The sequence below is a fragment of the Parambassis ranga genome, chromosome 1 (genome assembly GCF_900634625.1).
Source record: "Parambassis ranga chromosome 1, fParRan2.1, whole genome shotgun sequence".
Lineage (NCBI taxonomy): Eukaryota > Metazoa > Chordata > Actinopteri > Ambassidae > Parambassis > Parambassis ranga.
The window spans coordinates 201,385-226,822 of NC_041022.1; the positions used below are offsets into that span (position 1 = coordinate 201,385).

The window sequence follows — 25,438 nt, forward strand, 5'->3', positions numbered from 1 at the left end:
CTCTTATCCTTGATTATTGAGGCTTAGGTAAGATCATAACACTCAGATTAGTCCATTTAAAGAATTAGGCCATAATATTTAACAAAGGGAGTGTTTTGCCTCCTTGATGCAGCCCCATCTAGAAAGAAAAAACATAGACTACTGCTGCTATACCAGAAAGAATCAATCCCTCAAAGCAAACCCGGATCGCCAGACATGAGTGCTCTCTTAAAAAAAAAAAACTGCAAAGGAAGTTGAACAATGGCACATGATTGTATGAATGGCAGTTTGCCCTATAACAGGGAGCTCTTCTCCTCCACTGTGGCAGTGGCAGCTGTATAAATAGTTTTGACTGCAGCACAGTGGACTGATGTTTGCCCCCGGGGCTCAAATTAGAAATGCAATTGCATTCCACCAGGGTCAAACATATCCATAAACATATTTTCTCTCCAATAGATGGCCATCTATGGACACCAGGGGTGAATTAAAAAAACAAAACATTAAGCATGCTGAATGCAAAGTATTTCTGCATTCCCCCTATATGTTTTAATGTATGTTGGTGTACTGCGCTGCGTTGAGAGACCGTCCGTATGTACGTCATCAAGCTGCTTCTGTTTAATTTGAGACGTGAGCTGCTTACATGTGAGTCCTGCCTTTTTTATTCACATATCGTGTGTAATTTAGTGGCTAATTATCCACAATAAAAGATATGATAACCCTCTGAGTTTAATGTATTGTGACAAATACACATGTGTTGCTCATTCATGTTGATTCTCTCTGCCTCTTGCTTGTCCCTGTAGCCTTTTACTGCTGTATTCATTGCTCTAAAGTTCTAAAAGAACTGGTCAGACATTACTCTGTATTCCAGGTGATCGGCACATGAAAGAGAAGTGATTGATTTTCACTGACTCCAGCCATGCAGTAATATCAAATGTGCAATGCATTGTCTATTTTTCTCAGATTAAGAGCTGCAAAATCAAATTTCCAATACTCTCAGCAATAAAATGACATACAAGGAGTTGCCATTATGCACTGTACTGAAAGTGTAAGCCATTTGTCAGTCCCAGTGTCCTACAGGTAATTAACAGCCTTTGTTTGAACAATGCTATTGCTGTTGGACCATATTTAGTCACTGGGGTGGTTGCTTGTGCTACAGGAACACAGAAAGCTGCAGAGATTCCATACAGACCCCACTTTCCTTATATGGCACATACTGCAACCACACTGTTCAGTGTTTCTGCTGTTTTCCTTCCCTCCTCCTCTTCCTCCTCCTCCTCATCCAGCTCTCTTCATCCCTCCCTCTGCCTCATCTCTCATCCTGTCTCCTCCTGAGTTTTTCAGTGCCTGTTCCTCCTTCATGAGCACCATGACACCTCCTTGATGTTGGCCAGAAGGTGCCTGATGGTCCTTCATGTTAGACTTTGGTCTGTCATCAAGTTTCACACACACACACACACACACACACACACACACACACACTTTGGCACAAAACAGGCCACAGCTATCAACCGGCAGGGTGATTTATTGGAGCAAATAGAACAGTGTCCTTATATAGGAAGTTCCATTGGAAAGAAGCTGGAGACAGAGGAGGGCGGAGGGCGGGTATGGCTGTTTGTGATTGTGGAATGTGATGTGCGTAATGACACAAGACACGTGTGGGACACACAAACACACACATGCACAAAGAGAGAATAGGCTAATTATAAGTCATGCACTGGAGGGGAAACTCTCTTATTGGGAGGTTACAGCAAAAGGGGATTCCTGTGCCGGGGATGGCGTGTTTGCCTTATGAGGAGTGGGAACACATTGCATAATCCATAAACCCCTTCAGGGAGTGGGACAGGAGGACACGGCCACAAGGCTTAACTGGTAATGTCCCTGTTCAATTTCAAACCTGAAGAAAAATGAACGATTGTGTCGGCAAAAAAATACTGTTTGTGTTTGATGCTCAGTTATATTTATATTCCGTGGGTCATTTAATATATAACAATATGACAAATGTTATTAATCTGACAGACATATGGAATTCATTATTAAATAAAAATACAGAATATAGTAATGGAGTAAATACTTGCATTACACACTGATACCATAAGTAAGATCAGAAAACACAAAGACACAGAGATTAGGAAGTGATGGTGTTTTCCATTTTATTGTTGAGTGTCATATGGGACTGATCCTCAGTCCTCCATCATATGGGACTGATCCTCCATCATATGGGACTGATCCTCCATCATATGGGACTGACCCTCCATCATATGGGACTGATCCTCAGTCCTCCATCATATGGGACTGACCCTCCATCATATGGGACTGATCCTCAGTCCTCCATCATATGGGACTGATCCTCCATCATATGGGACTGATCCTCAGTCCTCCATCATATGGGACTGACCCTCCATCATATGGGACTGATCCTCAGTCCTCCATCATATGGGACTGACCCTCCATCATATGGGACTGATCCTCCATCATATGGGACTGATCCTCAGTCCTCCATCATATGGGACTGATCCTCAGTCCTCTATCATATGGGACTGACCCTCCATCATATGGGACTGACCCTCCATCATATGGGACTGATCCTCCATCATATGGGACTGACCCTCCATCATATGGGACTGATCCTCCATCATATGGGACTGATCCTCAGTCCTCCATCATATGGGACTGATCCTCAGTCCTCTATCATATGGGACTGATCCTCAGTCCTCCATCATATGGGACTGATCCTCAGTCCTCTATCATATGGGACTGATCCTCCATCATATGGGACTGATCCGCCATCATATGGGACTGATCCTCCATCATATGGGACTGATCCTCAGTCCTCCATCATATGGGACTGATCCTCAGTCCTCTATCATATGGGACTGATCCTCCATCATATGGGACTGATCCGCCATCATATGGGACTGACCCTCCATCATATGGGACTGATCCTCAGTCCTCCATCATATGGGACTGACCCTCCATCATATGGGACTGATCCTCCATCATGTGGGACTGATCCTCAGTCCTCCATCATATGGGACTGATCCTCCATCATATGGGACTGACCCTCCATCATATGGGACTGATCCTCCATCATGTGGGACTGATCCTCAGTCCTCCATCGTATGGGACTGACCCTCCATCATATGGGACTGATCCTCCATCATGTGGGACTGATCCTCAGTCCTCCATCATATGGGACTGATCCTCCATCATATGGGACTGACCCTCCATCATATGGGACTGACCCTCCATCATATGGGACTGATCCTCAGTCCTCCATCATATGGGACTGACCCTCCATCATATGGGACTGATCCTCAGTCCTCCATCATATGGGACTGATCCTCCATCATATGGGACTGACCCTCCATCATATGGGACTGATCCTCCATCATATGGGACTGACCCTCCATCATATGGGACTGATCCTCCATCAGCAGCACTCTCCATTCATTCAGCTCCTGGAGGCTGCTGCTGGTGTCCTCCCTCAGTGCGCATGTCCGTTGCCTCCTGCCCCCCTCTCACGGATGCTGCCTGACCGGACGATGCTGAAGAAGGAGGAGGAGGAGGAGGAGGTGGAGCAGGAGGCTCGGCTCCAGCAGCTCCACCCTCACTTCACAGTGCGCAGTTTAAATAGTAAGGCTTTGAAATTGACGGGGGTCATCTGGACTGTTCGCTTTTGGGAGTACCTCGTCAACGCTTCTCCAAAGTCCAACTTTGCAAATATCCAAAGTTCCCTGAAAGCAAAGCTGCTTCTCGTTCTGTGAGTATTCACACCGACACCGAGCTGCACTTGTCTGACCACTCTCACAACTCTTTTAAATTACCGGAAAAGGATGCTAAATATAACCGTTATTTCTTTAGCTTTAGCCTGTTAGCTCACACAATAAGCTAATGTTTTGTTTTTATTTTAAGTATGTGGATAAATGAACATATATCACGGCTGCTATTGGCAGTTATGTAACAAACATGTGTGAAATACGGCTTATTCTCAGTGTACCTGTGAGTGCTGTAGTTTACAGAGGAATGGAAGTCTGGCCATCAGGCTCAAACATGCCTCTAACAGTTTCCTGTTTCCCAAATATGGCTGGATCATACTGCTCCTGTCAAACATGTTGGTGTTTGTGGCACAGACAGCTGAGACTCATCTCAGTTTGACAGGACAAATGAGGACAGCTTTCAGTGAATCCTTCCTGAGGGACCTGGCTCATTTCACTGCTTCTATTTCTTTTAATATTTCTGCAAATTAACTCCTAGTTTATACAGCCAAACTGAATAATCCAGAATATTTGCAATCATTTTGTCTGCCTAGCCTCTGTAGGACAGGCTGCTGACAGACCTTTCCCAGTCCAAAACCAGAGATATCTTTGAAAGAGAGAAGATTGGTCTTGTTGGGTTTATACTGCATTTAAATAGAACTTTCTGCAGGAAATCTGTTTACATCCTTTAATCCCTTTCATGTTCTTATCACAGTCATCATAAGCGTGTTAATAAGATGATAACAGCAAGAACGCCTGTGAAACACATGGTACAGGAAATGAGTAGAATCCTTGTGGCCTTGCAGCTCAAATAGAAAGGTCACGTGGTCTCCTGGGTGATATTTCCACTCGTTTATTTTTTGACAGAGAGATATTTATCCTGTATATTGGCCTCATTATAGGTTTGCTTTCTCTTTTTTTCTTACTCAGCCTTGGTGGTGAATTGTGGCCAAGAACAAAAAAAAATATGCTGCTGCTTTGTGATTGTGGATGTATTCAAATTTGTGTTTTAATATTATATCTGTAATACATGTAATGGACACTTCTGTAACATAAATGATATGGTAGTAGGTAGGACTAAATCTAAAATGATGCACATGGTGCAGGTTTGCTAAGGCCTGCTTAGCAAGCTAGTAGTTTACCTAAGTAGGTAACCAGGCAGCAGTTTTTAAAACTATATTTAGTCCTAAAAATACTCAGAGTATCTGTAATTGAATACAGTTACTCTGAGTATTTTAGTCTTGCCCTGTGATGCCTGTGAGCTCGTCTGTTTACTGTCTCCTGTCAGCCCGGCTTCAGACAGCTGTCTTCAGAATACACTGACTGAGCACAAACTGTGTTGACACAACAGAGAGTGAGAGTGGAGGCTTTACCAAGGTATTATGTTTGGTTATTGAGGAAAGTTAAAGGGAATGAGGAGCAGCACATGGACTGGCTGCTTAAACATGGGAGGAGTGTCAGGAAAAAGTCTGTTTACTTTTTATCCAGGGAAATGGCTCATCATCCAAGCATCAGCTGGTCCCCTCGTTTTCTCAGAAGTGTGCTCATCTTGCTGGACCCAGCCAGCAGCTATGCAGCTTTTGACGAACAGGAAGTGTCAGTCTCTGTTGCTTGTGAATGTTGTTGTATATGTGGCATGTTACAATAAATAAATAAAAGCCTTTTCTATTATATCTGAAAGAAAATCCCCCTGATGATTAATAAATCATTCTGGTTCTGATTATTCTAATACCTATGCAGCATCTTTCAGGCCTTTCTGGGTGGTTTGGTTTGATTGATCCCTGGGGTGCATTCATAAGCTTTCTCAGGACTGTTAGTGTTATTTCTTTTTCTGCATAGTTCCCACTCAAAGTGTGTGCCAGTCTCAGAGTACAGCAGCTTGGAGGGGGTTGAAGTAACTGCCTGTGGATATGAATGAATCAGGAATCCAGGAAGTGGTGTTAAATTGTTCATTTTAGAAGTGGGAATAGGCTTATATGAGTTAGGTGCATGTATGGTTCTTGTATTGCTCCCAGACATGGCTGAGTCCCAGGCACTTGCTCACAATTTCACCTCTGACTGCAGCTTTTAAAAACGAATGCCGCTAGAGGCCCATGTGAAGTACGGTTGTTAAAGCCCTGGGCCCCCCTCAGGCCCTCTCTCCCTTTGCTGTTATCATTTTGGAGTAAACGACGAGGCCGGCATGAGACATACTATTCCCTATATGGGCTTTGTTTGGGAGTTCACTTGCCTTGCTGTTTAGGTCCGCAGAAAAGAGCTGCTCCAGCGAAGGGGCCCTTATATGGTCATCACAGCACGAGACTGAATCCTCCTAGCAGGAGACAGAGAGGGAGAGGGGTAGAGATGGAGACGTAGAAAAAAATGGATGTTGTCAATTAGGCATTACTTAATGACCGAGAATAAGAAAACACCGGTGTATTAGTGGTTTTGGAGTGTTCCAGATAAAGCTGTCGAGTTAATTAAAATCTATTTCCCAGTCAAAATCTTGCCATCTACAGTATGGAGGGAGTTTGTTTGCGTGTTTCCCTTGTGGTGTGTGTGGAAGTGTGGGGTCGACAGGGGGTGGAGGTCTGTGAGAATGGCTGCACTGTGGAACTCCCCAGTGAATCAAACATGTTAACTCCTTAAGCTACAGCCACAAGTTGCAGAAAGTCTTTTACATCCTGCCTACCATCCTTCTTCTCTTCTTTAGCTCACTCCTTTCTAACACTCATTGCAGTTCATTTGTTCTTTTTGTCAGCTGGCCCTCCACCTTAAGCCAAGATGTCCAAGAAGACCCCAAGCGACGACGAGAAGTTCCTTTTCGTTGACAAGGACCTCTTGAACAGCCCCATGGCTCAGGCTGACTGGGCAGCCAAGAAGCTGGTGTGGGTGCCCTCAGAGAAGCATGGCTTCGAGGCAGCTAGTATCAAGGAGGAGCATGGCGACGAGGTGCTGGTGGAGCTGGCAGATAACGCTAAGAAGATGACAGTCAATAAGGATGACATCCAGAAGATGAACCCACCCAAGTTCAGCAAGGTGGAAGACATGGCCGAGCTCACCTGCCTGAACGAGGCCTCTGTGTTGCACAATCTCCGTGAGAGGTACTTCTCTGGGCTAATTTATGTAAGTATGCACCCTGTGAACTCACGAAACATTACATCCAGATGTTTGTTTCCAAGTTTTCATTGCATATGATTCTCTATCTGATAATGCAGTAACTAAGGGTTCAGGTTGTGCTATGTCTTGGAACTAAAGAACTTAAAAGCCATTATTGCATTTTCACCATTTACACACACATAGTCTCATCTTTCCTGTGCTGTCTGACCTCAGACGTACTCTGGCCTGTTCTGTGTGGTGGTGAACCCCTATAAAATGCTGCCCATCTACTCAGAGAAGATCATTGACATGTACAAAGGAAAAAAGCGACATGAAGTCCCTCCTCATATCTACTCCATCGCTGATAACGCCTACAGAAACATGATGCAAGGTAAGCCTCTTGTCCATGTCCGACCTCATTCACTGTCCTTTATTCCATATATAGTTATGTTAGCTCTGTAATATAGTTAAGCACACTGTGTAGCAGCAAGCAGCTGACCTCATGCTGTCACTTCGGCCTGTTTACTGATCGTTGAGGTATCAGCCCGTTAAAAGACTCTTTTGGCTTGGTGATGCCACATGTTAACTATGATTATTGAGTTTTGAGTATTATTGAGTTGAATTGAACTCCAAATGGCAGCATCACTGTGCTTAATATGTGCAGTCCAAAAGAAACTACTGAGCTCCATCTGCCTGCTTCAAGCTGAGTACCAGTCAAGCTGGATTTAGGGCATGAAAGATGGGTTTTATGGCCTATTTAAGAGTCAGTCTCTCGTAGAGGTGACGATAGTGGCCCTGGTCAGAGTCATGCTTACAGTAAATGGCTTACATTTTAGTAAGTGGCTAGTTTCCCAGAGAATCAGTTTCCAGTGGGTCTTGCCCACTGGATTTTATGTTGACGTGAGGATGTTCTCTCAGAGGAGTTGACATCTGGATCAAGAGATGGTGGAAAGATGGGTGGAGGGCAGTAAAACGTTTCCTGTTACAGAATCCCCCCTTCCTCATTCAAACATTTTTGTTGTTGTTAGTGTAAATGCTATGATTTTTTTAAAAAGGGCCTGTTAAATGAGTTTGCGACTCTACTTTTTCCCTCATGAAACAGGATGTGTGGACAGTACTACAGTAAGTTAGACAGCCGTTGTTTAAAGAGCTCCAAAGACGTAGGATTATCTTAGACATCACCTGTGTAAACATCACATTTTAGCAAAAGACAATAAAAATATAGCATACAACGAAGCTTAGATATAAATACCAACATTTACTTTGTGAGGTTGCCTTCACCATTAGTAACACACAGTGTGTTATCCATCAGTGAATATCTTTCCTCCACTCAACGATCAAAGGATGTGACTGGTATGATAACAATAGTAGCTAATGTTAGCGTGTCTGACTTGTGGATAATAGAGTCTGATTAATCCAAAGTCTGATGGCAGATTTTACTCACTGTAGGATCTACAGTTATTTTACAGCTCTAATCTGTGGATAATTACCCTGGCACAGAAGACTGAATGTTTATTTGCTGAATTATTTTGAAAGTGACAACATACATATCCTGATGGTTCCTTGATAATCCACCTTAATCCCCTCTCTTACTCTGAGAATGTGACTGTCACTGATGTGTACATCAGGGGATTTAAAAGCACCTGAAAACCAGTACACAGGAAATCAGTGTTTATCAGTCCAGTTTCAGCTATGGTGTGTAAACACTGGGTCACAAGTAAACAAGATGGAGGGAGGATTGATCGATGTTTGTGTGGGTGTTTGGATGACTTGTCTTAGGCCCATCCCTGCTTAAAAACCCATGCAGATGCAGAGATCCTTTTGAGTCACGCAGGACATTCTGTGCCAAGGAAAAAGAATGCGTGTTGATTTCCTGCATTTATGTCAGACTAAACATTTGCTCAGCTTCATGATATATGAAATGACCACTGATGTTTCATCTTGTGGACGACCCATTTAGACTGTAAATCATAATCTGAAAGTTGGAAACGAGTTAAACCAATTAACTCGTGAATTAGAATATATCAGACATGTCACACAGCCTGTACCGTACAGGGCTTAAAGGTCTGTGTGGTGAATTTATTCTTGTTGTTTATAGACATTGGATTTAAGGTCTGATCTTATATTATCATCATGAATGTTTGAAGCTTAATATTTAATCCTGCGCTGTTTTTTTAAGAGGGAAAGCTTGTTTTAAATTCTTAGTGATTCAAAGAATAATCTGTAAATCATCAGGATAATCTTAGTGTAGATGCTTTCAATAGTCTCTGAAAAACAAATGGTTAAGACTATAACTAAACATGTACAAACCCCCTGTGAGCCTCATGTTAAAGAGAAGTTGCTCTTGCAGTAAGTCGTATTTGTTGATATGCTGTTGGGATTTCCCATGATATATTATAGTGGCTAATCATGCAGGATGCTGTAGGCTGTTGTATGAAAAATTCACATGTGAGAGTGCAAGTAGTGCATAACTGCAGCAAGTCCAGATAACTTCCCTAAGCTTTGAAACATTCTTTCTCCAACCTTGGCTCAGATTCAAGCTCTCCAAAATTGTACTTTGGTCTTTGATGTCCTAGAGATAAAAATGTGAAAGTCCCATAGGGAACAGCTGTCCCCTGCAGCAGATGACTGATGGATGCTTCTGCACCGAGAGTTTACAGGTGTAGAGACTTTCACACTCGCAGATGTTTCAGACTCTTTTTTTCAAGTGTTCTTAATTGTGGTACAGTAATAAACAAAAACACACTCGTTTACTGGTAATAGTGTGAGCATTGTTTTTGGATAATTTATCGTTTATCAATCTCTCTTCATCTCTCTCGCTCTCTCTCTCTCTCTGCCTTAATTAGGAAGTCCAGAGAGGGAACAGGCTGCATTGTGTGTGTGTGTGTGTGTGTGTGTGTGTGTGTCTGTGTCAGGAATGGAACCAGAGGAACAGCAGCCAAACTCAAGTCCACATGGAAAAACAGCATCCGTGCTAGTTTACAATTCACAGGGAGGCTGTGCTGTGTAACAGTGTGTGTGTGTGTGTGTGTCTATGTTTGACCTTGGGACTGAGGACATTTGGGGAAATAGAAACCGCTTTGGTCCATCCTCAAAAACCATTTTACTACAGAAATATAGCAGTCCTAAAGGATCCAAAGATTGCTGTAGTGTATGTAAAAACAAATGTAGTGGTCAAAAATGACACAATATTCTTGACTTAATACACAAATCTTCTATTAACACCATTATAAAAAAATGTACTGATTGCACCATTGGATAGCTCCTGTGCTCCAGTGCATGATTGGATTGCTTTGCTCATCTTCAACTTCTGTGTTCATGTGAGGCATAATTAATAACCTCAGCACTGTCTGGCCAGTGTTATGAGGTTGTAAAAATAAATGGCTTGATTAAGAATAGCAAAGTTTTGCGCTTTTGCGAGTTTTGCATCATAGGCCACCTGGATCAGGACTTAGGTTAGTGCACCGTAAATGCTATATGTCAGTAAATGTTCTCTCAAAAAATATCCACACAAATGTGTGTGCGCCTTGCATGAGTGGATGATGACTTACACAATCTTTGTGTGATGACGGGTTACGTTATCTTTGCAGCAAAAAAAATCTCCAAGGTGTCACATGGTTCAAGAGGCTGCGTCACATGACATTTGATCTTTTACAATCAAAGCTGACAGCAGAAGTTATGCCCCTCACTCCCCCGAGAGTGGTGTGTAGCAGAGATCACTGGTACATTTTAGCCTTACATGGACTGAGTGTGTCTACACAGTGTAATGAGTCATGGCTCCGCACATTCAGATTTGATATTCAGGGGTAAAAATCAAAGTCTTTGTTGCATGTTTCTTTAAGCACAGGGGACTTCTTACAAATCATACAGCCCAGAGTCCCAGCCGGTGTCTTAAAATGTCCACTAGGCTGATATTTATTTTTAGAGAAAAGCTTGTAGTTTCACAGAGCGATCGTGCATTCCAAACACAAAGTAAAAAGATAGAAGGAAAGAGGAGAATAGGTCTCTTCTTTCGGTTTATAATCTAATGCTCACTGCCGTATGTTTGCAGAATGGGTTGTAAATGTCATCTAACACTCTTCTGTCCTTGTTCCTACAGATCGTGAGGATCAGTCCATTCTCTGCACGTAAGTCAACATCTGCCTCCTGTCACCTTCCTTTAACTTTCTTCTCATCCATTGTCTGTATGCGTGGAAGTTACATAATGCCTGTGTAAGCACACAATCAAACCAATGACATACAGTACCTCTCGCGTCTCTAAGCACCCAATTTCAGTTTTTCCTGCACTCCCAGAGGAGCCATGGCCTTACTCTCCTCTCAGACCCTTGGTCAGGAAGTGTGTCCCGGACCCTGATGGAAGAACCAGATTAGATCTCCAAATGTTTGGGCTCCATTTTGTTTGTTTATTTGTTCTAGGCTAATTATTGAGAACTTTGACTGGGCGATCGGACATCCAGAGACAAGCTGGCTCATTTAGTCTGGTAGTGGTAGCATGGTCTTTGGACTGACCTGGACCTGACTTTTAATTCATAGAAATTAAATGATTCATTTGCTTGCTTTAGTAGTCTAAGAGGTTCATAAGTCAGTTCAAGGCTAACAGTTTTAGGCTAACAAGTTGCCCTCTACAAACTCATTTTTCACTCTCACGGCCCGTACACCCGCCTGGCTGTGCTCTCTCTGTTTATCCAGTGTAAATGTATGGCACACTTATGTAACTAGGGAGGGAGGGAGGACATTTAAAATCAAACATGTCAAAATACGTCACATATCACAAACAGTACCTTAAATGGATCTACTACAGCCATTTAAACTGGCTGATTACTAGCATAGTTAACATTTCCTCTACTATTATTGAGATTAACTGGAGTAGCTTTCTTCCCACAATAGACTTAGTGAAAAGGAAGTGAGAGAAAAGGTTCTTCCTCTTTCTACTCTAAATGTACTGAAACCAGGATGCAGCAAATTCTTTGATCGCATCAAACCAACTCGACTGTTAAGCTTCTTTATCAGAAGGACACAGGCTGAAGATTTCTGCCTTCACCCCAGTGTAATGGGTCTAGAGGGCATTCAGCTTATTAGGGTTCATATTAAAGAAAATCTCAATATGTCATAAAGCAGAAATTTGATTTCAAAATGTAATGCTGGAATAATTTTGACCAAACTACACTAAATGTACGCAATGCAAATAAGTGCAACATTTAAACTGATGAATAATCCCTGGAAATGTGTAGATATTGGAGTTTTAACATTAACAACACCAAATCTGCGTTGGTGTGTGACTATAAGTGATAAACTAGTTGTGATATGACAGCATAGTTGAAACCCAAACTCGGCCTCAAGTCTGTGCAGCCTGGAACATTTCTGAGCCTCGGCAGGCGTCTGCAGCCATACATGGGAGAAGTGGTTCTGGTGAAGCACATGGAATGTGTCATTTCTGACATCTTCCTCCTGCATGTGAGCACATGTGCATTTTAGTGTTTTTACAACTGTTAGAGGACTGTTGTATCTGTTTGCATCCAGATCAAACAAGAACTGATCCATGGTGGGCAAAGCTTTTCAATATTTAGCACTTTTCTAGGTATTAAAGTCTCAAATCTAAACATATATCATTACTGCAGTTTGGATTGAATTTAGCTTTTAATTTCACACTTTCCAGTCTCTGGATGTATTCTGGTGATTCTAGTGAAATTCCTCCACACAGTAGCATTTGCCATGGGAAAGAGTTTGGAAGCAAATAAATCCATTCTCAACATGTTATTTATTGTTTATTGAAACCTTTATTAGTCCCACAATGGGGAAATTGCTCAAGGCAGCCCAGCAAAGAGCGCCATACACCAGTGAGTGCACTGGAGGCTATGCAGGTAAAGTGTCTTGCCCAAGGACACACAACAGTGACTAGGGAGGAGGATGTTGACATCATCTCAGCAAGGGCACCAGTTTCCTTTGTCTGATGTTCAGTGCATGTGTTTTAAACTGTGGACTGATTGAATGAACACATCGGTCATAAAGTGGCAGGATGTTGCAAAAAAAGGTGCAGTTTGTGTTTCAGGGTCTGCTGAGAGTCCAGAGTCATTACATGTAATAATTAGGAATGAAGTGTTTTGTAGGGGTTTTTCAGGTGTGAACATAATCCTGTGCAAAGAGAAAGTGTAAACTGGATGAGGAGATGAAAACTTCTTGTCCAGTCAGTTTATTCCTGCCTACAATAGGGTGTCCTTACAATGTCCGTACAGACCTGAACAGGAGAGAGAGTAATCAGATTCCTCTGTGAGCTGCCAAGCACTAACACACAGAGCATCGCATCCCTTTTATGGGCCATGCCTGAGCCTGTATCTGTGTGCTGTCTGATGGCTCTGGGATTATTCAACTGTGTGTCAAGTGTCATCGTCTCTGTAGAATGAATGTGCTCTTGCTTCTGTTTGAAAGTGTTTGAGCTACAGACTGCCTTTAGAAGTAGAGCACATTCTTTATAATTGAAGGAGTGTGATGGCCTTTGTCATGTTGCTCCTCATACATTTGTACTCTCATGCTTTGTCTGGAGCATTCGTCCTGTTATCTCTCCTGCACATGATTTCTATTCAATTAAACTGGGCTTTTGAAGTGTGAGCGTACAACCTGTCAGTGCTGCTTATCGTCATGGTTACTTCTCTCCTCTCTCCTCTGCATCTACTAATCCTGCCTTTTTCCCTCTCTAGTGGGGAGTCTGGTGCTGGGAAAACGGAGAACACCAAGAAGGTGATCCAGTATCTGGCTGTTGTAGCCTCCTCACACAAAGGCAAGAAGGACAGCAGTGCTGTAAGTATGTCCACAAAGCACTGGTGTGAGTTAGGATCTGTCAGCCAGTTCCCTCACTCTATGACATATGTAGGATGTGCCCAGTTTAATCCTGTATATTACCGTTTCCTCCAAATAGCAACAAGCAGGATCACAGTTTGCCTACGTGAGTAAAGGGGGATGCCTGGAGTGGGTTTTTGTGTGTGGTGTTGTGTGTGTGTTCCTTCCTTGGGTTAGAAAAGTGCATGAAGATAGTGTCACTGAACACAGCAGTGGAGATGTGAAATCTTCTGTTAGTTTACGCTAACATCCCTCATCATTCAGACTGCATGACGATGAGCAGTGACTCGCAGTCACTTTTCAGTCCTTAAACTGTCCAGGGATGGATATCTAGTGTTGCCTCCTCCTGAACTGGTTTATCATGTTGGGTTTTCTGTCATTATCCTTCTTATGGACACCCTTTCACTGCCAGAGGAGCTTCTATTAACCTCCCAGGCAGTGAAAAGGTCTCTCACAGATCGAGCACAGTGTGAGCATGCATCAAACACGAGCCTCCTCCCCTCCCCTGAATCCTCTCCTCTCCATCTTCCTGACTGCCCGGTGTCCTGAGATTGGCCACCGGCTGTCCCGGTCCTGTGGGCTTTATTGTTTCTGAAAAGGAAACTATTTGACATTTGTATCATTTTAATTTCTGGGGCTTTATTGTTCTGTTTGGACATGATGCATGTGATGGTGTTGGTCTGGTTACGGGGTAGGTATTAGAATTGTTCCTGCACAGCCACAGTGTGTCTGTGTCCCAGAGGAAATACTGGGCTTGTGTATGTATGCTGTCCTTTGAAGGACCCCGAGGCTCCCACGGACGTCGCCTGAGCCAAAATAGCATTGGCTTTATCTCCCTTTCTTTCCTCTGTTCCTCAGGCATTTCTCCAACCCCCTGCTTTTTCTGTCTGAACTTTTCTGCTTTTAAAGTATGTGTATTTAAATTCAAAAAATTCTTCCCATCAGCTGTACCTTTTTCTCTCATGCCGTCTTGCCGTGCTCTGTTTCTCCTTTTTCCTTTCTCTCTCTTTTCCCTCCAGTGACTTAAACAAACAGGACACTTCTATCTGCTTTGCCAACTCTGAACTGCACCTCGTCAGCGGGTCTGTATCTCCCTGCTTTTCCTTCCAACATATACAACTTTGTGATCAGGACAACAAAACTACCAATACATGGACGGTGCTACAACACAGCACATACCTTGCAAAAAGGTATGTGCTAAACATGTGCATCTCCTCTCCTCTTCATGGCTTTAGCTCATTTACAAAGCAGCAAGACAGAGTTTATGTAGAAGTCTAAAGCACCTGACCTGGATGCAGGCGAACACAGACCACTTTGATCAGGTGGATTAGCTCAATGCAGAGTGACGGGGTGTCCGCCTCATTTACCCACCATCTCCCTGCTCCACCCACACATCCACGAGCCCTGCAGTCACGCTGGTAACAAATCACCCCTAGAAGTGTGTTTGTGAATCAGAATGATTTCAATTTGCCATCACACTGAATGCAAAGACGCTGTCAGGGTTTATTAAACATCTTTATGCTGGTAACAGTATTTGGAGGCCTTCTCTGACCCAGCATCGCCCTGCTGCTTCAACTCCTCATTTTAACAATTTCTCTCATAGCTGATGGAGAGAGAAAATCAAAGCAGATTAGTGTGGAATAATATTGTTAAAGCCTATTACAGATATCCATGTCAGGACATGTGAGGAGTCCCTTCTTCTAAACATTACCCACTGTGAACCATATCATTCCCACCCACACACCACCTGCACTCCATCACCACAACCAGTGCTTAATAGTAATATTATTGTTGTTTCACTGTTGTCACTAGGGGGAGCTAGAGAAGCAGCTTCTGCAGGCCAATCCCATCCTGGAGGCATTTGGAAACGCTAAGACCATCAAAAATGACAACTCTTCCAGATTTGTACGTGTTCTGGGGAGAAGTTTTTCTAGCTGTATGCTATGATGTGCATCCTGTAATTTCTACATTCTTCATCAAACTCTCACAGGGAAAATTCATCCGTATCAACTTTGATGTGACCGGCTACATCGTTGGAGCCAACATTGAGACTTGTATCCTTTATCTGTATTGCAACCCTAAGAGCAACAGAGTGGATCAAAGTCTCCAAAAGAAAGATATTGCATTGTTTTAATATTTCCCAAAATATTCTGTAGTGCAGAATAATGCATTTCACACCCTTAAACTACTATTTTAATCAGAATCAGAAATACTTTATTGATCCCAGGGGGAAATTGCTTAAAACTGATTTTTTTTTTTAATTGCTTTAAACTGTAGGAACTGTGATTCAAGCTTGTATAATTCAGACTGGACCCTCCAGAACAACAGGTAATTATCCTTTAACAGCTGGCTGCTCGCAGACCTACTGGAGAAGTCTCGCTGCATCAGGCAGGCAAAAACAGAAAGAGCTTTTCACATCTTCTACTACATGATTGCTGGTGCCAGGGACAAACTGCGTGGTAAGACAACAATAGATATTTTTCACATCATATCTGATCTTACTTCCTTTGTCTCAATTCAATATTAGTTCATCATAATGGAACTGTGAGGCCACAGGGTTGCAGGATAATCTAAAACTCACAGAAGAGCATCCAATCCTACACTGAAATGACAATCATTGAAATCATTCAGCGATGGATAAATTAATGACGAAAACCTTTTATTTTTCAGAGGAGCTTCTTCTGGAGCCCTTCAGCAATTACCGCTTCCTGAGTGCAGGCCATGTTCAGCTCCCTGGCCAGCAAGATGATGAGATGTACGAAGAGACCATGGAGGCCATGAATATCATGGGCTTCACCGAAGAGGAGAGAATTGGTATAAGTGATCATTTTAATGCGATGATTTGTTGCTAGGATACAAGGAGTATGCGTTTCTAATGCTGGTTCCCCTCTTACTGTTCTGTTGCAGATATCATGAAGGTTTGCTCCACAGTCATGCAGCTGGGAAACATTGAGTTCAAGAAAGAGAGGAACCAAGAGCAGGCCACCATGCCTGACAACACCGGTTAGACAGCTTAGTTTCCTACTATAAGAAAGTCTATAAGTGAACAAAATAACAACAGAAGACAGAATAACACATTTCTTTTCTGCTTCTTTAGCTGCCCAGAAAGTGTGTCACCTCCAGGGCATCAATGTGACAGACTTTACTCGAGCTATCCTCACCCCTCGTATCAAAGTGGGCAGAGAGGTGGTGCAGAAGGCACAGACCAAAGAGCAGGTACTACAAAGAGTGAGCTGCATGAAATGCGTTATATCTGTGACAGATCTTCATTTGAAGAGGATGTCTCACACCTGTCAGTTTGAATTCACATCATGCTCTTTCCGCATGTGTATTCTTCAGGCTGACTTTGCTATTGAAGCGTTGGCTAAAGCGATTTTTGAGCGTCTGTTCCGTTGGATCCTGTCCCGAGTCAACAAGGCCCTGGACAAGACCAAACGCCAGGGAGCCTCCTTCCTGGGAATCCTTGACATTGCTGGCTTTGAGATCTTTGAGGTATACACATAACAATCAGCTCTTATGTGTAGAGGTTCTGACACGTTGAAGGTACATGTGATATGTGTCTTCATCTCTGTCTTCTGGATGTTATAGGACAACTCCTTCGAGCAGCTGTGCATCAACTACACCAATGAGAAGCTGCAGCAGCTCTTCAACCACACTATGTTCATCCTGGAGCAGGAGGAGTACCAGCGGGAGGGCATCGAGTGGAACTTCATTGACTTTGGCCTCGACCTGCAGCCATGCATCGAGCTCATTGAGCGACCAGTGAGTAATAAAAATACAGTGCTTGTTCTAGTCCACTTAAAAGGTCGAGTAGTATGAAGAGCTGATAGAGTTGATAGATTTCTGGTCACACTTTGTTGCATTTTCTCCCCAGAACAACCCCCCGGGCATCCTGGCGCTGCTGGATGAAGAGTGCTGGTTCCCCAAAGCCACAGATATCTCTTTTGTGGAGAAACTCATGAACACACAAGGGAACCATGTGAAATTTGCCAAACCTAAACAGCTCAAAGACAAAACAGAGTTCTCTATTCTACACTATGCTGGAAAGGTGGGTGTGAGGAGATGAGGCTATGTTCTACTGTCAAACTAGTGTTCTGATTGATGACATCTTGCAAAACAACAAAGAGCTTACATAAGACTGATGTTTTGTTATTAGGTAGACTATAATGCCACAGCCTGGCTGACGAAGAACATGGACCCTCTCAATGACAACGTCACAGCACTGCTCAACAGCTCCTCCAGCCTGTTTGTGCAAGATCTCTGGAAAGATGGTGAGACATCTGCTCTCTCTTAATTCTATCCAAACACTGCCCATAGATACCGAAAAACCTTAAACATACAATACAGAAGATTCAGGCGGATTTCTCTGTGTGTTTGGTTTTCAGCGGACAGAGTGGTGGGTCTTGACACTTTAGCCAAGATGTCTGACAGTTCCATGCCAAGTGGTTCAAAGACCAAGAAGGGGATGTTCCGCACAGTGGGTCAACTTTACAAAGAGTCTCTGGCAAAACTCATGACCACGCTGCACAACACGCAGCCCAACTTTGTCAGATGCATCATCCCTAACCACGAGAAAAGGGTAAAGACAAATACAACTTGTGTATCTGTCATGTTTCTTTTAGAACAGGGCAAACAGTGGCATCCTCTGGAACTTATTTGAACAGTTCCCATTGGCAGAGTTGTGTGTGGTTAGTTCATAAATTCTGTTCTTCTAAGGCTGGGAAGTTAGACGCTCACCTGGTGCTGGAACAGCTGAGGTGTAACGGTGTGTTGGAGGGAATCAGAATCTGTCGACAAGGTTTCCCCAACCGAATTGTCTTCCAGGAGTTCCGCCAGCGGTCAGTCCAGTTTAAATAAGGTTCATAATAATTCTGTGGCTAATTTTAATCAGATTAAATGTGACATCACCCTGTCTCCTCACAGTTATGAGATCTTGGCTGCTAATGCTATTCCCAAAGGGTTCATGGATGGCAAACAGGCCTGCTGCCTCATGGTAAGTTCATTTATTGCAGTATGGGGGGGGGCACTCAACACCCATCTCTTCCACTAATCTCCTGTCTGTGTAGATCAAGCACCTGGATTTGGACCCCAACCTTTACAGGATTGGACAGAGTAAAATCTTTTTCCGCACAGGAGTGCTCGCTCAGCTGGAGGAGGAGAGAGACTTAAAGATCACTGTGATCATCATTGCTTTCCAGGCCCAAGCTAGAGGCTTCCTGGCCAGAAAGTAAGACTGTAGAAGCCTTCTTACACACACACGCTCACACACAGACAGACAAAATATAATGGTTCCACTGACAAACACTGTGTATTTAAGGGCATTTGCCAAGAGACAGCAGCAGCTGACAGCCATGAAAGTGATCCAGAGGAACTGTGCAGCCTACCTCAAGCTCAGGAACTGGCAGTGGTGGAGGCTCTTCACAAAGGTCAGGTTTGAATAGAATTAGACACACATTTCAAGTACTTAACTAAATGAATCTTAGTACTACAATAAATATCATTCTGCATCATAGGTCAAGCCTTTGCTGCAAGTGACCCGACAGGAGGAAGAGATGGGTCTAAAAGAGGAAGAGCTGCAGAAAGCCAAGGAAGTCGCTTCAAAGTTTGAAATAGAGCTCAAAGAAATCTCCTTGAAACACACGCAGACTGTGGAGGAGAGGAACGCACTGCAGGAGCAGCTGCAGGCAGAGACAGAGCTGTATGCCGAGGCTGAGGAGATGAGGGTCCGTCTGGCAGCTAAAAAGCAGGAGCTGGAGGAGATCCTGCATGAGATGGAGGCAAGACTGGATGAAGAGGAAGATCGTGCTCAGGCACTGCTGGAGGACAAGAAGAAGATGCAACAGCAGTTGCAGGTCTACACCTCTGTACTTTATTGCTTACTTGCTATTATTAAGTTGATTTTTTTTGCAAAATCTGAGCTTTGTCCATTTTCATTTAGGAATTGGAAGAACATCTAGAAGAGGAAGAAGATGCCCGTCAAAAGCTGCAGCTGGAGAGGGTTACCTCGGAGGGAAAGATCAAAAAGCTGGAGGATGACATTCTGGTAATGGAGGATCAGAACAACAAGCTGCTGAAGGTAAGAAATATGAGAGAGAGCTCTGAATAAGACACCAGTTTTATTAGAACTAGCTGACCTGCTTTGTGATGTCTTGTAGGAGCGGAAATTGATGGAGGAGAGAATTGCAGACTTCAGCGCCAACCTGGCAGAGGAAGAAGAGAAATCTAAGAACCTCACAAAGCTCAAAAATAAACACGAGACCATGATCTCTGAATTGGAAGGTAATGATCATTCATGCATTCCCTGGAAACTGATGCAGAAAAATATACATTTTTGAATGTTTTTCTTCTCCTGTACTAGTCCGCTTGAAGAAAGAAGAAAAGAGTCGTCAGGAGCTTGACAAGGCGAAGCGCAAATTAGAGGCAGAGTCAAATGACCTACAAGAGCAGATAGCCGACCTGCAGGCCCAGATCGCTGACCTCAAAGCTCAGCTTGCCAAGAAAGAGGAGGAGTTACAGAACGCCTTGGCCAGGTAAAGTCAGAAGTTAGCTCCTGAGTCACACAGTGTCACAGATTACTTGGGGTTACGTATTATTTCCGTCAAGCTAACTTGTTGTCTTCAATGTTCTCTTCTTCCTCTCAGGTTAGAAGATGAAACTGGGCAGAAGAACAATGCTCTGAAGAAGATCAGAGAGCTGGAGGGAGTCATTTCCGACCTGCAAGAGGACCTGGACTCTGAGCGGGCAGCCAGAAACAAGGCAGAAAAGATCAAGCGGGACCTCGGAGAGGAGCTGGAGGCCCTCAAATCTGAGCTCGAGGACACCTTGGACACCACTGCCACACAGCAGGAACTGAGGTCGGTCACAGGAATTTTACAAATACATAACATTAATTTCAGTGAAAAAGCAAAGACATAAACATTCTGCTGTTTATGAAATGCACATGTAAGATGCATGATCTGTGTCTTTCTGTAGAGCCAAACGTGAGCAAGAGGTGACCCTGCTAAAGAGAGCCATTGAAGAAGAGAACCGGAACCACGAAGCTCAGATACAGGAGACGAGACAGAAACACACTCAGGCTGTGGAGGAGCTCACTGAGCAGCTGGAGCAGTCCAAACGAGTAGGCCCTGAGTCATTTCATACACTATTCTACACCCGGCTTTTCTTTGCTATGAGTTGATTGACTCTTTCCCTTCTCTGCTCAGGTGAAGTCAAACCTGGAAAAAGCTAAACAAGCTCTGGAGAAGGAAACATCAGAATTAACTATAGAGGTGCGCTCACTGACCCAGGCCAAACAAGACGGAGAATACAAACGGAAGAAGCTGGAAGGTCAGGTGGCAGAACTGCAGTCACGCTTCACTGACAGCGAGAAGCAGAAGGCTGAGCTGGGCGAGCGCTGCTCCAAGCTGACTGTAAATACCACTCAGTAGTAGTAGTATATGTATTTAAAAAACAAGTCCCAGAACCCTCATGTTTACCTCTGTACAGGTTGAAGTGGAGAGTGTGACAAACCTACTGAATGAAGCAGAGGGCAAGAACATCAAACTGAGCAAAGATGTTACCAGTCTCACCTCCCAACTACAAGACTCACAGGTAACTTTAACACAAACACACATACCATACAATATAACAGAGCCTTGATGTCACTGTTGAACTGATGCACTGCTACAGGAGCTGCTCGCTGAGGAGACACGTCAGAAACTACAGTTGTCTACAAAGTTGCGACAAGCTGAAGATGACAAGAACAGCTTGCAGGAGCAGCTTGAAGAGGAGATGGAGGCCAAGAGAAATGTGGAGAGACATGTGTCTACCCTTAACATCCAGGTCAGATTGGCCAGCTATTTAGTTTTGTAAAAACTTAGCATGCATGTCTTCTTTTGTGTGTAGGGCATTATTCAGTGACTTAACACCGCTTTAATCTGGGTCCAGCTATCGGATGCAAAGAAAAAGTTGGATGAAATGTCAGGAAACATCGAGCTCCTGGAAGAAGGGAAGAAACGTCTGCAGAGAGATTTGGAGACAGCCAACACACAGTTTGAGGAGAAGGCCTCAGCATACGACAAGTTAGAGAAGACTAAAAACCGTCTCCAGCAGGAGCTGGAGGACACGCTGATGGACCTGGACAACCAGAGGCAGATCGTGTCAAACCTGGAGAAGAAGCAGAAGAAGTTTGACCAGGTCAGTTAAGTCAGAAAACTGAAAGGTAAAATTATTTTTAAAAGAAAAACTCGATCAATAATTCAATTCTTTGTCCTTCCTGACCCCCAGATGCTGGCTGAGGAGAAGAGTATTTCTAGTAAATATGCAGAAGAAAGAGACCGTGCCGAAGCTGAGGCCAGAGAGAAGGAGACCAAGGCTCTGTCCCTGGGTAGGGCTCTGGAAGAAGCCCAGGATGGCAGAGAGGAGCTGGAGAGAGCCAACAAGGCTCTGAGGATGGAGATGGAGGACCTAATCAGCTCCAAGGATGATGTGGGAAAAAATGTTAGTGTTGAAACAACACTCGGTCTTTCTCATTTAGTTAATCTGTGTGCATTCCAAACTCAGTAGTAGAGTATTTCATCTAACCTGAAAATACATTGATGAAAGGTCCACGAGCTGGAGAAGTCCAAGCGAGGCCTGGAAGCTCAGGTGGAGGAGATGAAGACCCAGCTGGAGGAGCTGGAAGACGAGCTGCAGGCAGCTGAGGATGCTAAGCTGCGTCTGGAGGTCAACATGCAGGCCCTGAAGGCCCAGTTTGAGAGAGACCTCCAAGGACGAGATGAGATGGGAGAAGAAAAGAAGAGGCAGCTTATCAAACAGGTAGAGTTAGCATTAAAACTCTTTATCCTTCTGTTGAAGAACATGATCCAAGCTGCACCAGGGTTCCTAACAACTAACTGGCTGCAGGTTCGGGAGCTGGAGACAGAGTTGGAAGATGAACGTAAACAGAGAGCTGTGGCAGCAGCCTCCAAGAAGAAGTTGGAGTCAGACATAAAAGATCTGGAGTCACAGATTGAGACGTCCAATAAGGGACGAGATGAGGCCATCAAGCAACTGCGTAAGCTCCAGGTGAGCAAAGCAAAAACACATTATGTTTATTATGTAGGTAATGTATTTGCTGCATAATCCAAGGATTGTAAATATGTAAGGTTAATATATTACTTTCTGTTTCTCTTCCTTTGTCTAGGGCCAGATGAAGGACTTCCAGAGGGAGCTGGAGGAGGCTCGTGCTGCACGGGAGGAGGTGCTACACACCGCAAAGGAAAGCGAGAAGAAGGCCAAGAGTCTGGAGGCTGAGCTCATGCAGCTGCAGGAGGTGACACTGAAGATTCCTAACAAGAAAACCTTTCTGAGAGCAGAGGCTTTGAGCATGCACATCTTCTTTTGTGTCTAGGAACTGGCTGCAGCTGAGAGAGCACGGAAGCAAGCAGAAGCAGAGAGAGATGAACTCTCTGATGAGCTGGCAAGCAACTCCTCTGGAAAGTAGGTGGAGAGTTCATGCTGCCTTTCTTCTGGGAAACAAACAGAAAAAAAGATCATTTCTGCTGTGGTTGTCATGCTCAGGTCAGCCCTGGCAGATGAGAAGCGACGCCTGGAAGCTAAGATCTCTCAGCTTGAGGAGGAGCTGGAGGAGGAGCAGAGCAACATGGAGATTCTCAATGACAGGCTGAGGAAAAGCGCACAGCAGGTGACGAGACTATAGAAGCTACCTGAGTCTTGGAGGAGTAAAGCAAACAGCAGATGCTTGAGCACTCCTGTTGTATGTGTAGGTGGATCAGCTTAACAACGAGCTGCAGATGGAGCGCAGCACCTCCCAGAAGAACGACAGCGCTCGGCAGCAGTTGGAGCGACAGAACAAGGAGCTGAAGGCCAAAGTCCAGGAGATGGAGAACCAGGTCAAATCCAAGTTCAAGTCGTCCATCTCTGCTCTGGAGGCTAAAGTGGCACAGCTGGAAGAGCAGCTGGAGCAAGAGAACAGGTCAGGGGCAGGAGGACACACAAAGCATGGCACGAACACCAGTGTGTCGTTATCAAAGAGAGAGAGTTCAAAGAGTGAACTTCTGTCCATCTTCTCAGGGAAAAGCAGGCGAATGCCAAGAGCATGCGCCAGAAGGACAAGAAGCTGAAGGACCTGATTATGCAGGTGGAGGACGAAAGAAAACAGGCGGAGCAGTACAAAGACCAGGTAAAACCCCTGAATTCATCCATACACACAGGCCCTGTCATACCATTCAAAGTGCAAAACATCCATGCAGCGATGGTTTGGTCAGCATGTTTCCTCACTCACCAGGCGGAAAAGTCAAACACTCGCATGAAGCAGCTGAAGCGGCAACTAGAGGAGCTGGAGGAAGAGTCTCAGCGTGCTACAGCTGCCCGCAGGAAGCTGCAGCGGGAGCTGGACGAAGCCACTGAGGCCAACGATGCCATGAGCCGCGAGGTCAACTCTCTGAAGAGCAAACTCAGGTAAGAGCCAGAGAGTCACATGTATCTTCATTTAGAAACAGGTGCTGTGTCCATTGCTCCTGCTGCAGTGCTACAAGAGGACAACAGTACTGCAGCAGAAATTCAGAAGTTTACACATTTTTTAAATTAAAAAAAACAACTGAAAAGTCTTCGAGCACATTCAACTTCTAGTTACATTTACTGAGCACAAGCAAAACAATCATGTTCATCTCTATTCCAGAGGCAACCCTGAACCCAAGGAGTAACACAGCAGGTACCTCTGCGCCTAAAAGTGACCTCATCACCATTCCTCATGATTTAACCAAAGCCTCTCATTCCCCATGCACTCTAAATGCTCCTGTTACCTTCATGTAGCCTCAGCTGAGAGAAATATGGCTCATCTGTTAATATTCACCTGAAAAGTTACATATTTTTCATGCCTCACTATTCGGCTGTTATTCCTTCCATTCCCCCTTGTGGCCATATTTTTCTCAGTGCTTGGTTTAATTGCCATAAACCAAACTCATTTTGCTGAGCAAGAAGTTAAATGAGTTACAAAGATAACAGCGTGCTTAAGCACAGCACTGTACATCCTGTGAGCCTCCTTGCAGTGTGCGACACCCGACTGGTTTGCAAACCATCCTTAACCAGCACAGACACCACGCCCTCTCACTGTGACTACTTTGTGTGTGTGTGTCTGTATTTGTGTCTTGTGTACACCTCTGTGGCGTTTTAGGCGTGGAAACGAGCCCTCCTTCAGCAGTGCACCTCGGCGTATGGGTGGAGGCCGAAGGGTGGTCGAGGACGCCTCGGAGGAGGAAGTTGACTCCCAAGGAGACTACAATGGAACAAAGTCCACGGAGTAAAAAGCCAGACATCAGAATTACCTTTCCGAAGCAAGGTCCGCCACTTAAAATAGAGAATAACTTCATGAGTCTGTTATCTAGGTCTTCCATAGCACTTAAAATATATATTTTCTCCCATGTCCTGTAGTGTACTGATCTGTCCTCTTGTTTCAGAGCACCTTTTCTTAGCACAGAACAATCAGGACTTGACATCACCTTGTGGCGGCTCTGATGTGTGATTTGTTGTTCCTTTTTTTTTACACTGTTTTGTACTGCACTGAATGATTTTTCTATGCGATGTTGTGTACACCAAAATAGGTGCTTCTAATAACACCCACTTGAAGCCGAGACATCATGTAAATCTGCTGATGTGTCAACCTGTTGCCTGTGACTGCTGTTACCTGTAGAGCAGCACTAAGATGGGCTCAGATTGGATATTTCCTTACCCAGTCTGCCTCCATTCAGAGCTGCAGTTTATACCCAAAGAAGCAAATATTTAGCCCTAAAACCATCTTTTATCTGCACCTT

General features: G+C 44.1%; 1 protein-coding gene across 2 annotated transcripts; it reads left to right on the forward strand.

The window, feature by feature from the left end:
• Positions 1-3,595: 3,595 nt before the first annotated feature.
• Positions 3,596-25,384, forward strand: LOC114438135 (myosin-11-like). 2 transcript variants are annotated; one of them, XM_028409278.1, is made up of 41 exons: positions 3,596-3,739; positions 6,475-6,839; positions 7,047-7,203; positions 10,912-10,939; positions 13,508-13,607; positions 13,726-13,752; positions 15,459-15,551; positions 15,637-15,700; positions 16,007-16,105; positions 16,317-16,460; positions 16,554-16,649; positions 16,744-16,862; positions 16,986-17,138; positions 17,235-17,408; positions 17,521-17,694; positions 17,803-17,917; positions 18,032-18,225; positions 18,363-18,484; positions 18,570-18,639; positions 18,713-18,873; positions 18,964-19,072; positions 19,160-19,498; positions 19,585-19,722; positions 19,802-19,925; positions 20,005-20,176; positions 20,288-20,500; positions 20,619-20,763; positions 20,849-21,055; positions 21,132-21,236; positions 21,315-21,467; positions 21,573-21,821; positions 21,912-22,124; positions 22,230-22,442; positions 22,530-22,691; positions 22,810-22,938; positions 23,017-23,105; positions 23,187-23,310; positions 23,393-23,601; positions 23,700-23,808; positions 23,914-24,086; positions 24,802-25,384. In XM_028409278.1, the coding sequence occupies exons 2-41, from the start codon at positions 6,498-6,500 to the stop codon at positions 24,929-24,931; spliced, it is 5,937 nt and encodes a 1,978-aa protein (XP_028265079.1). In that variant the 5' UTR covers positions 3,596-3,739; positions 6,475-6,497; the 3' UTR covers positions 24,932-25,384. The 2 variants fall into 2 exon arrangements, with proteins under 2 accessions (XP_028265079.1, XP_028265088.1); XM_028409287.1 differs by lacking the exon at positions 13,726-13,752.
• Positions 25,385-25,438: the final 54 nt, after the last annotated feature.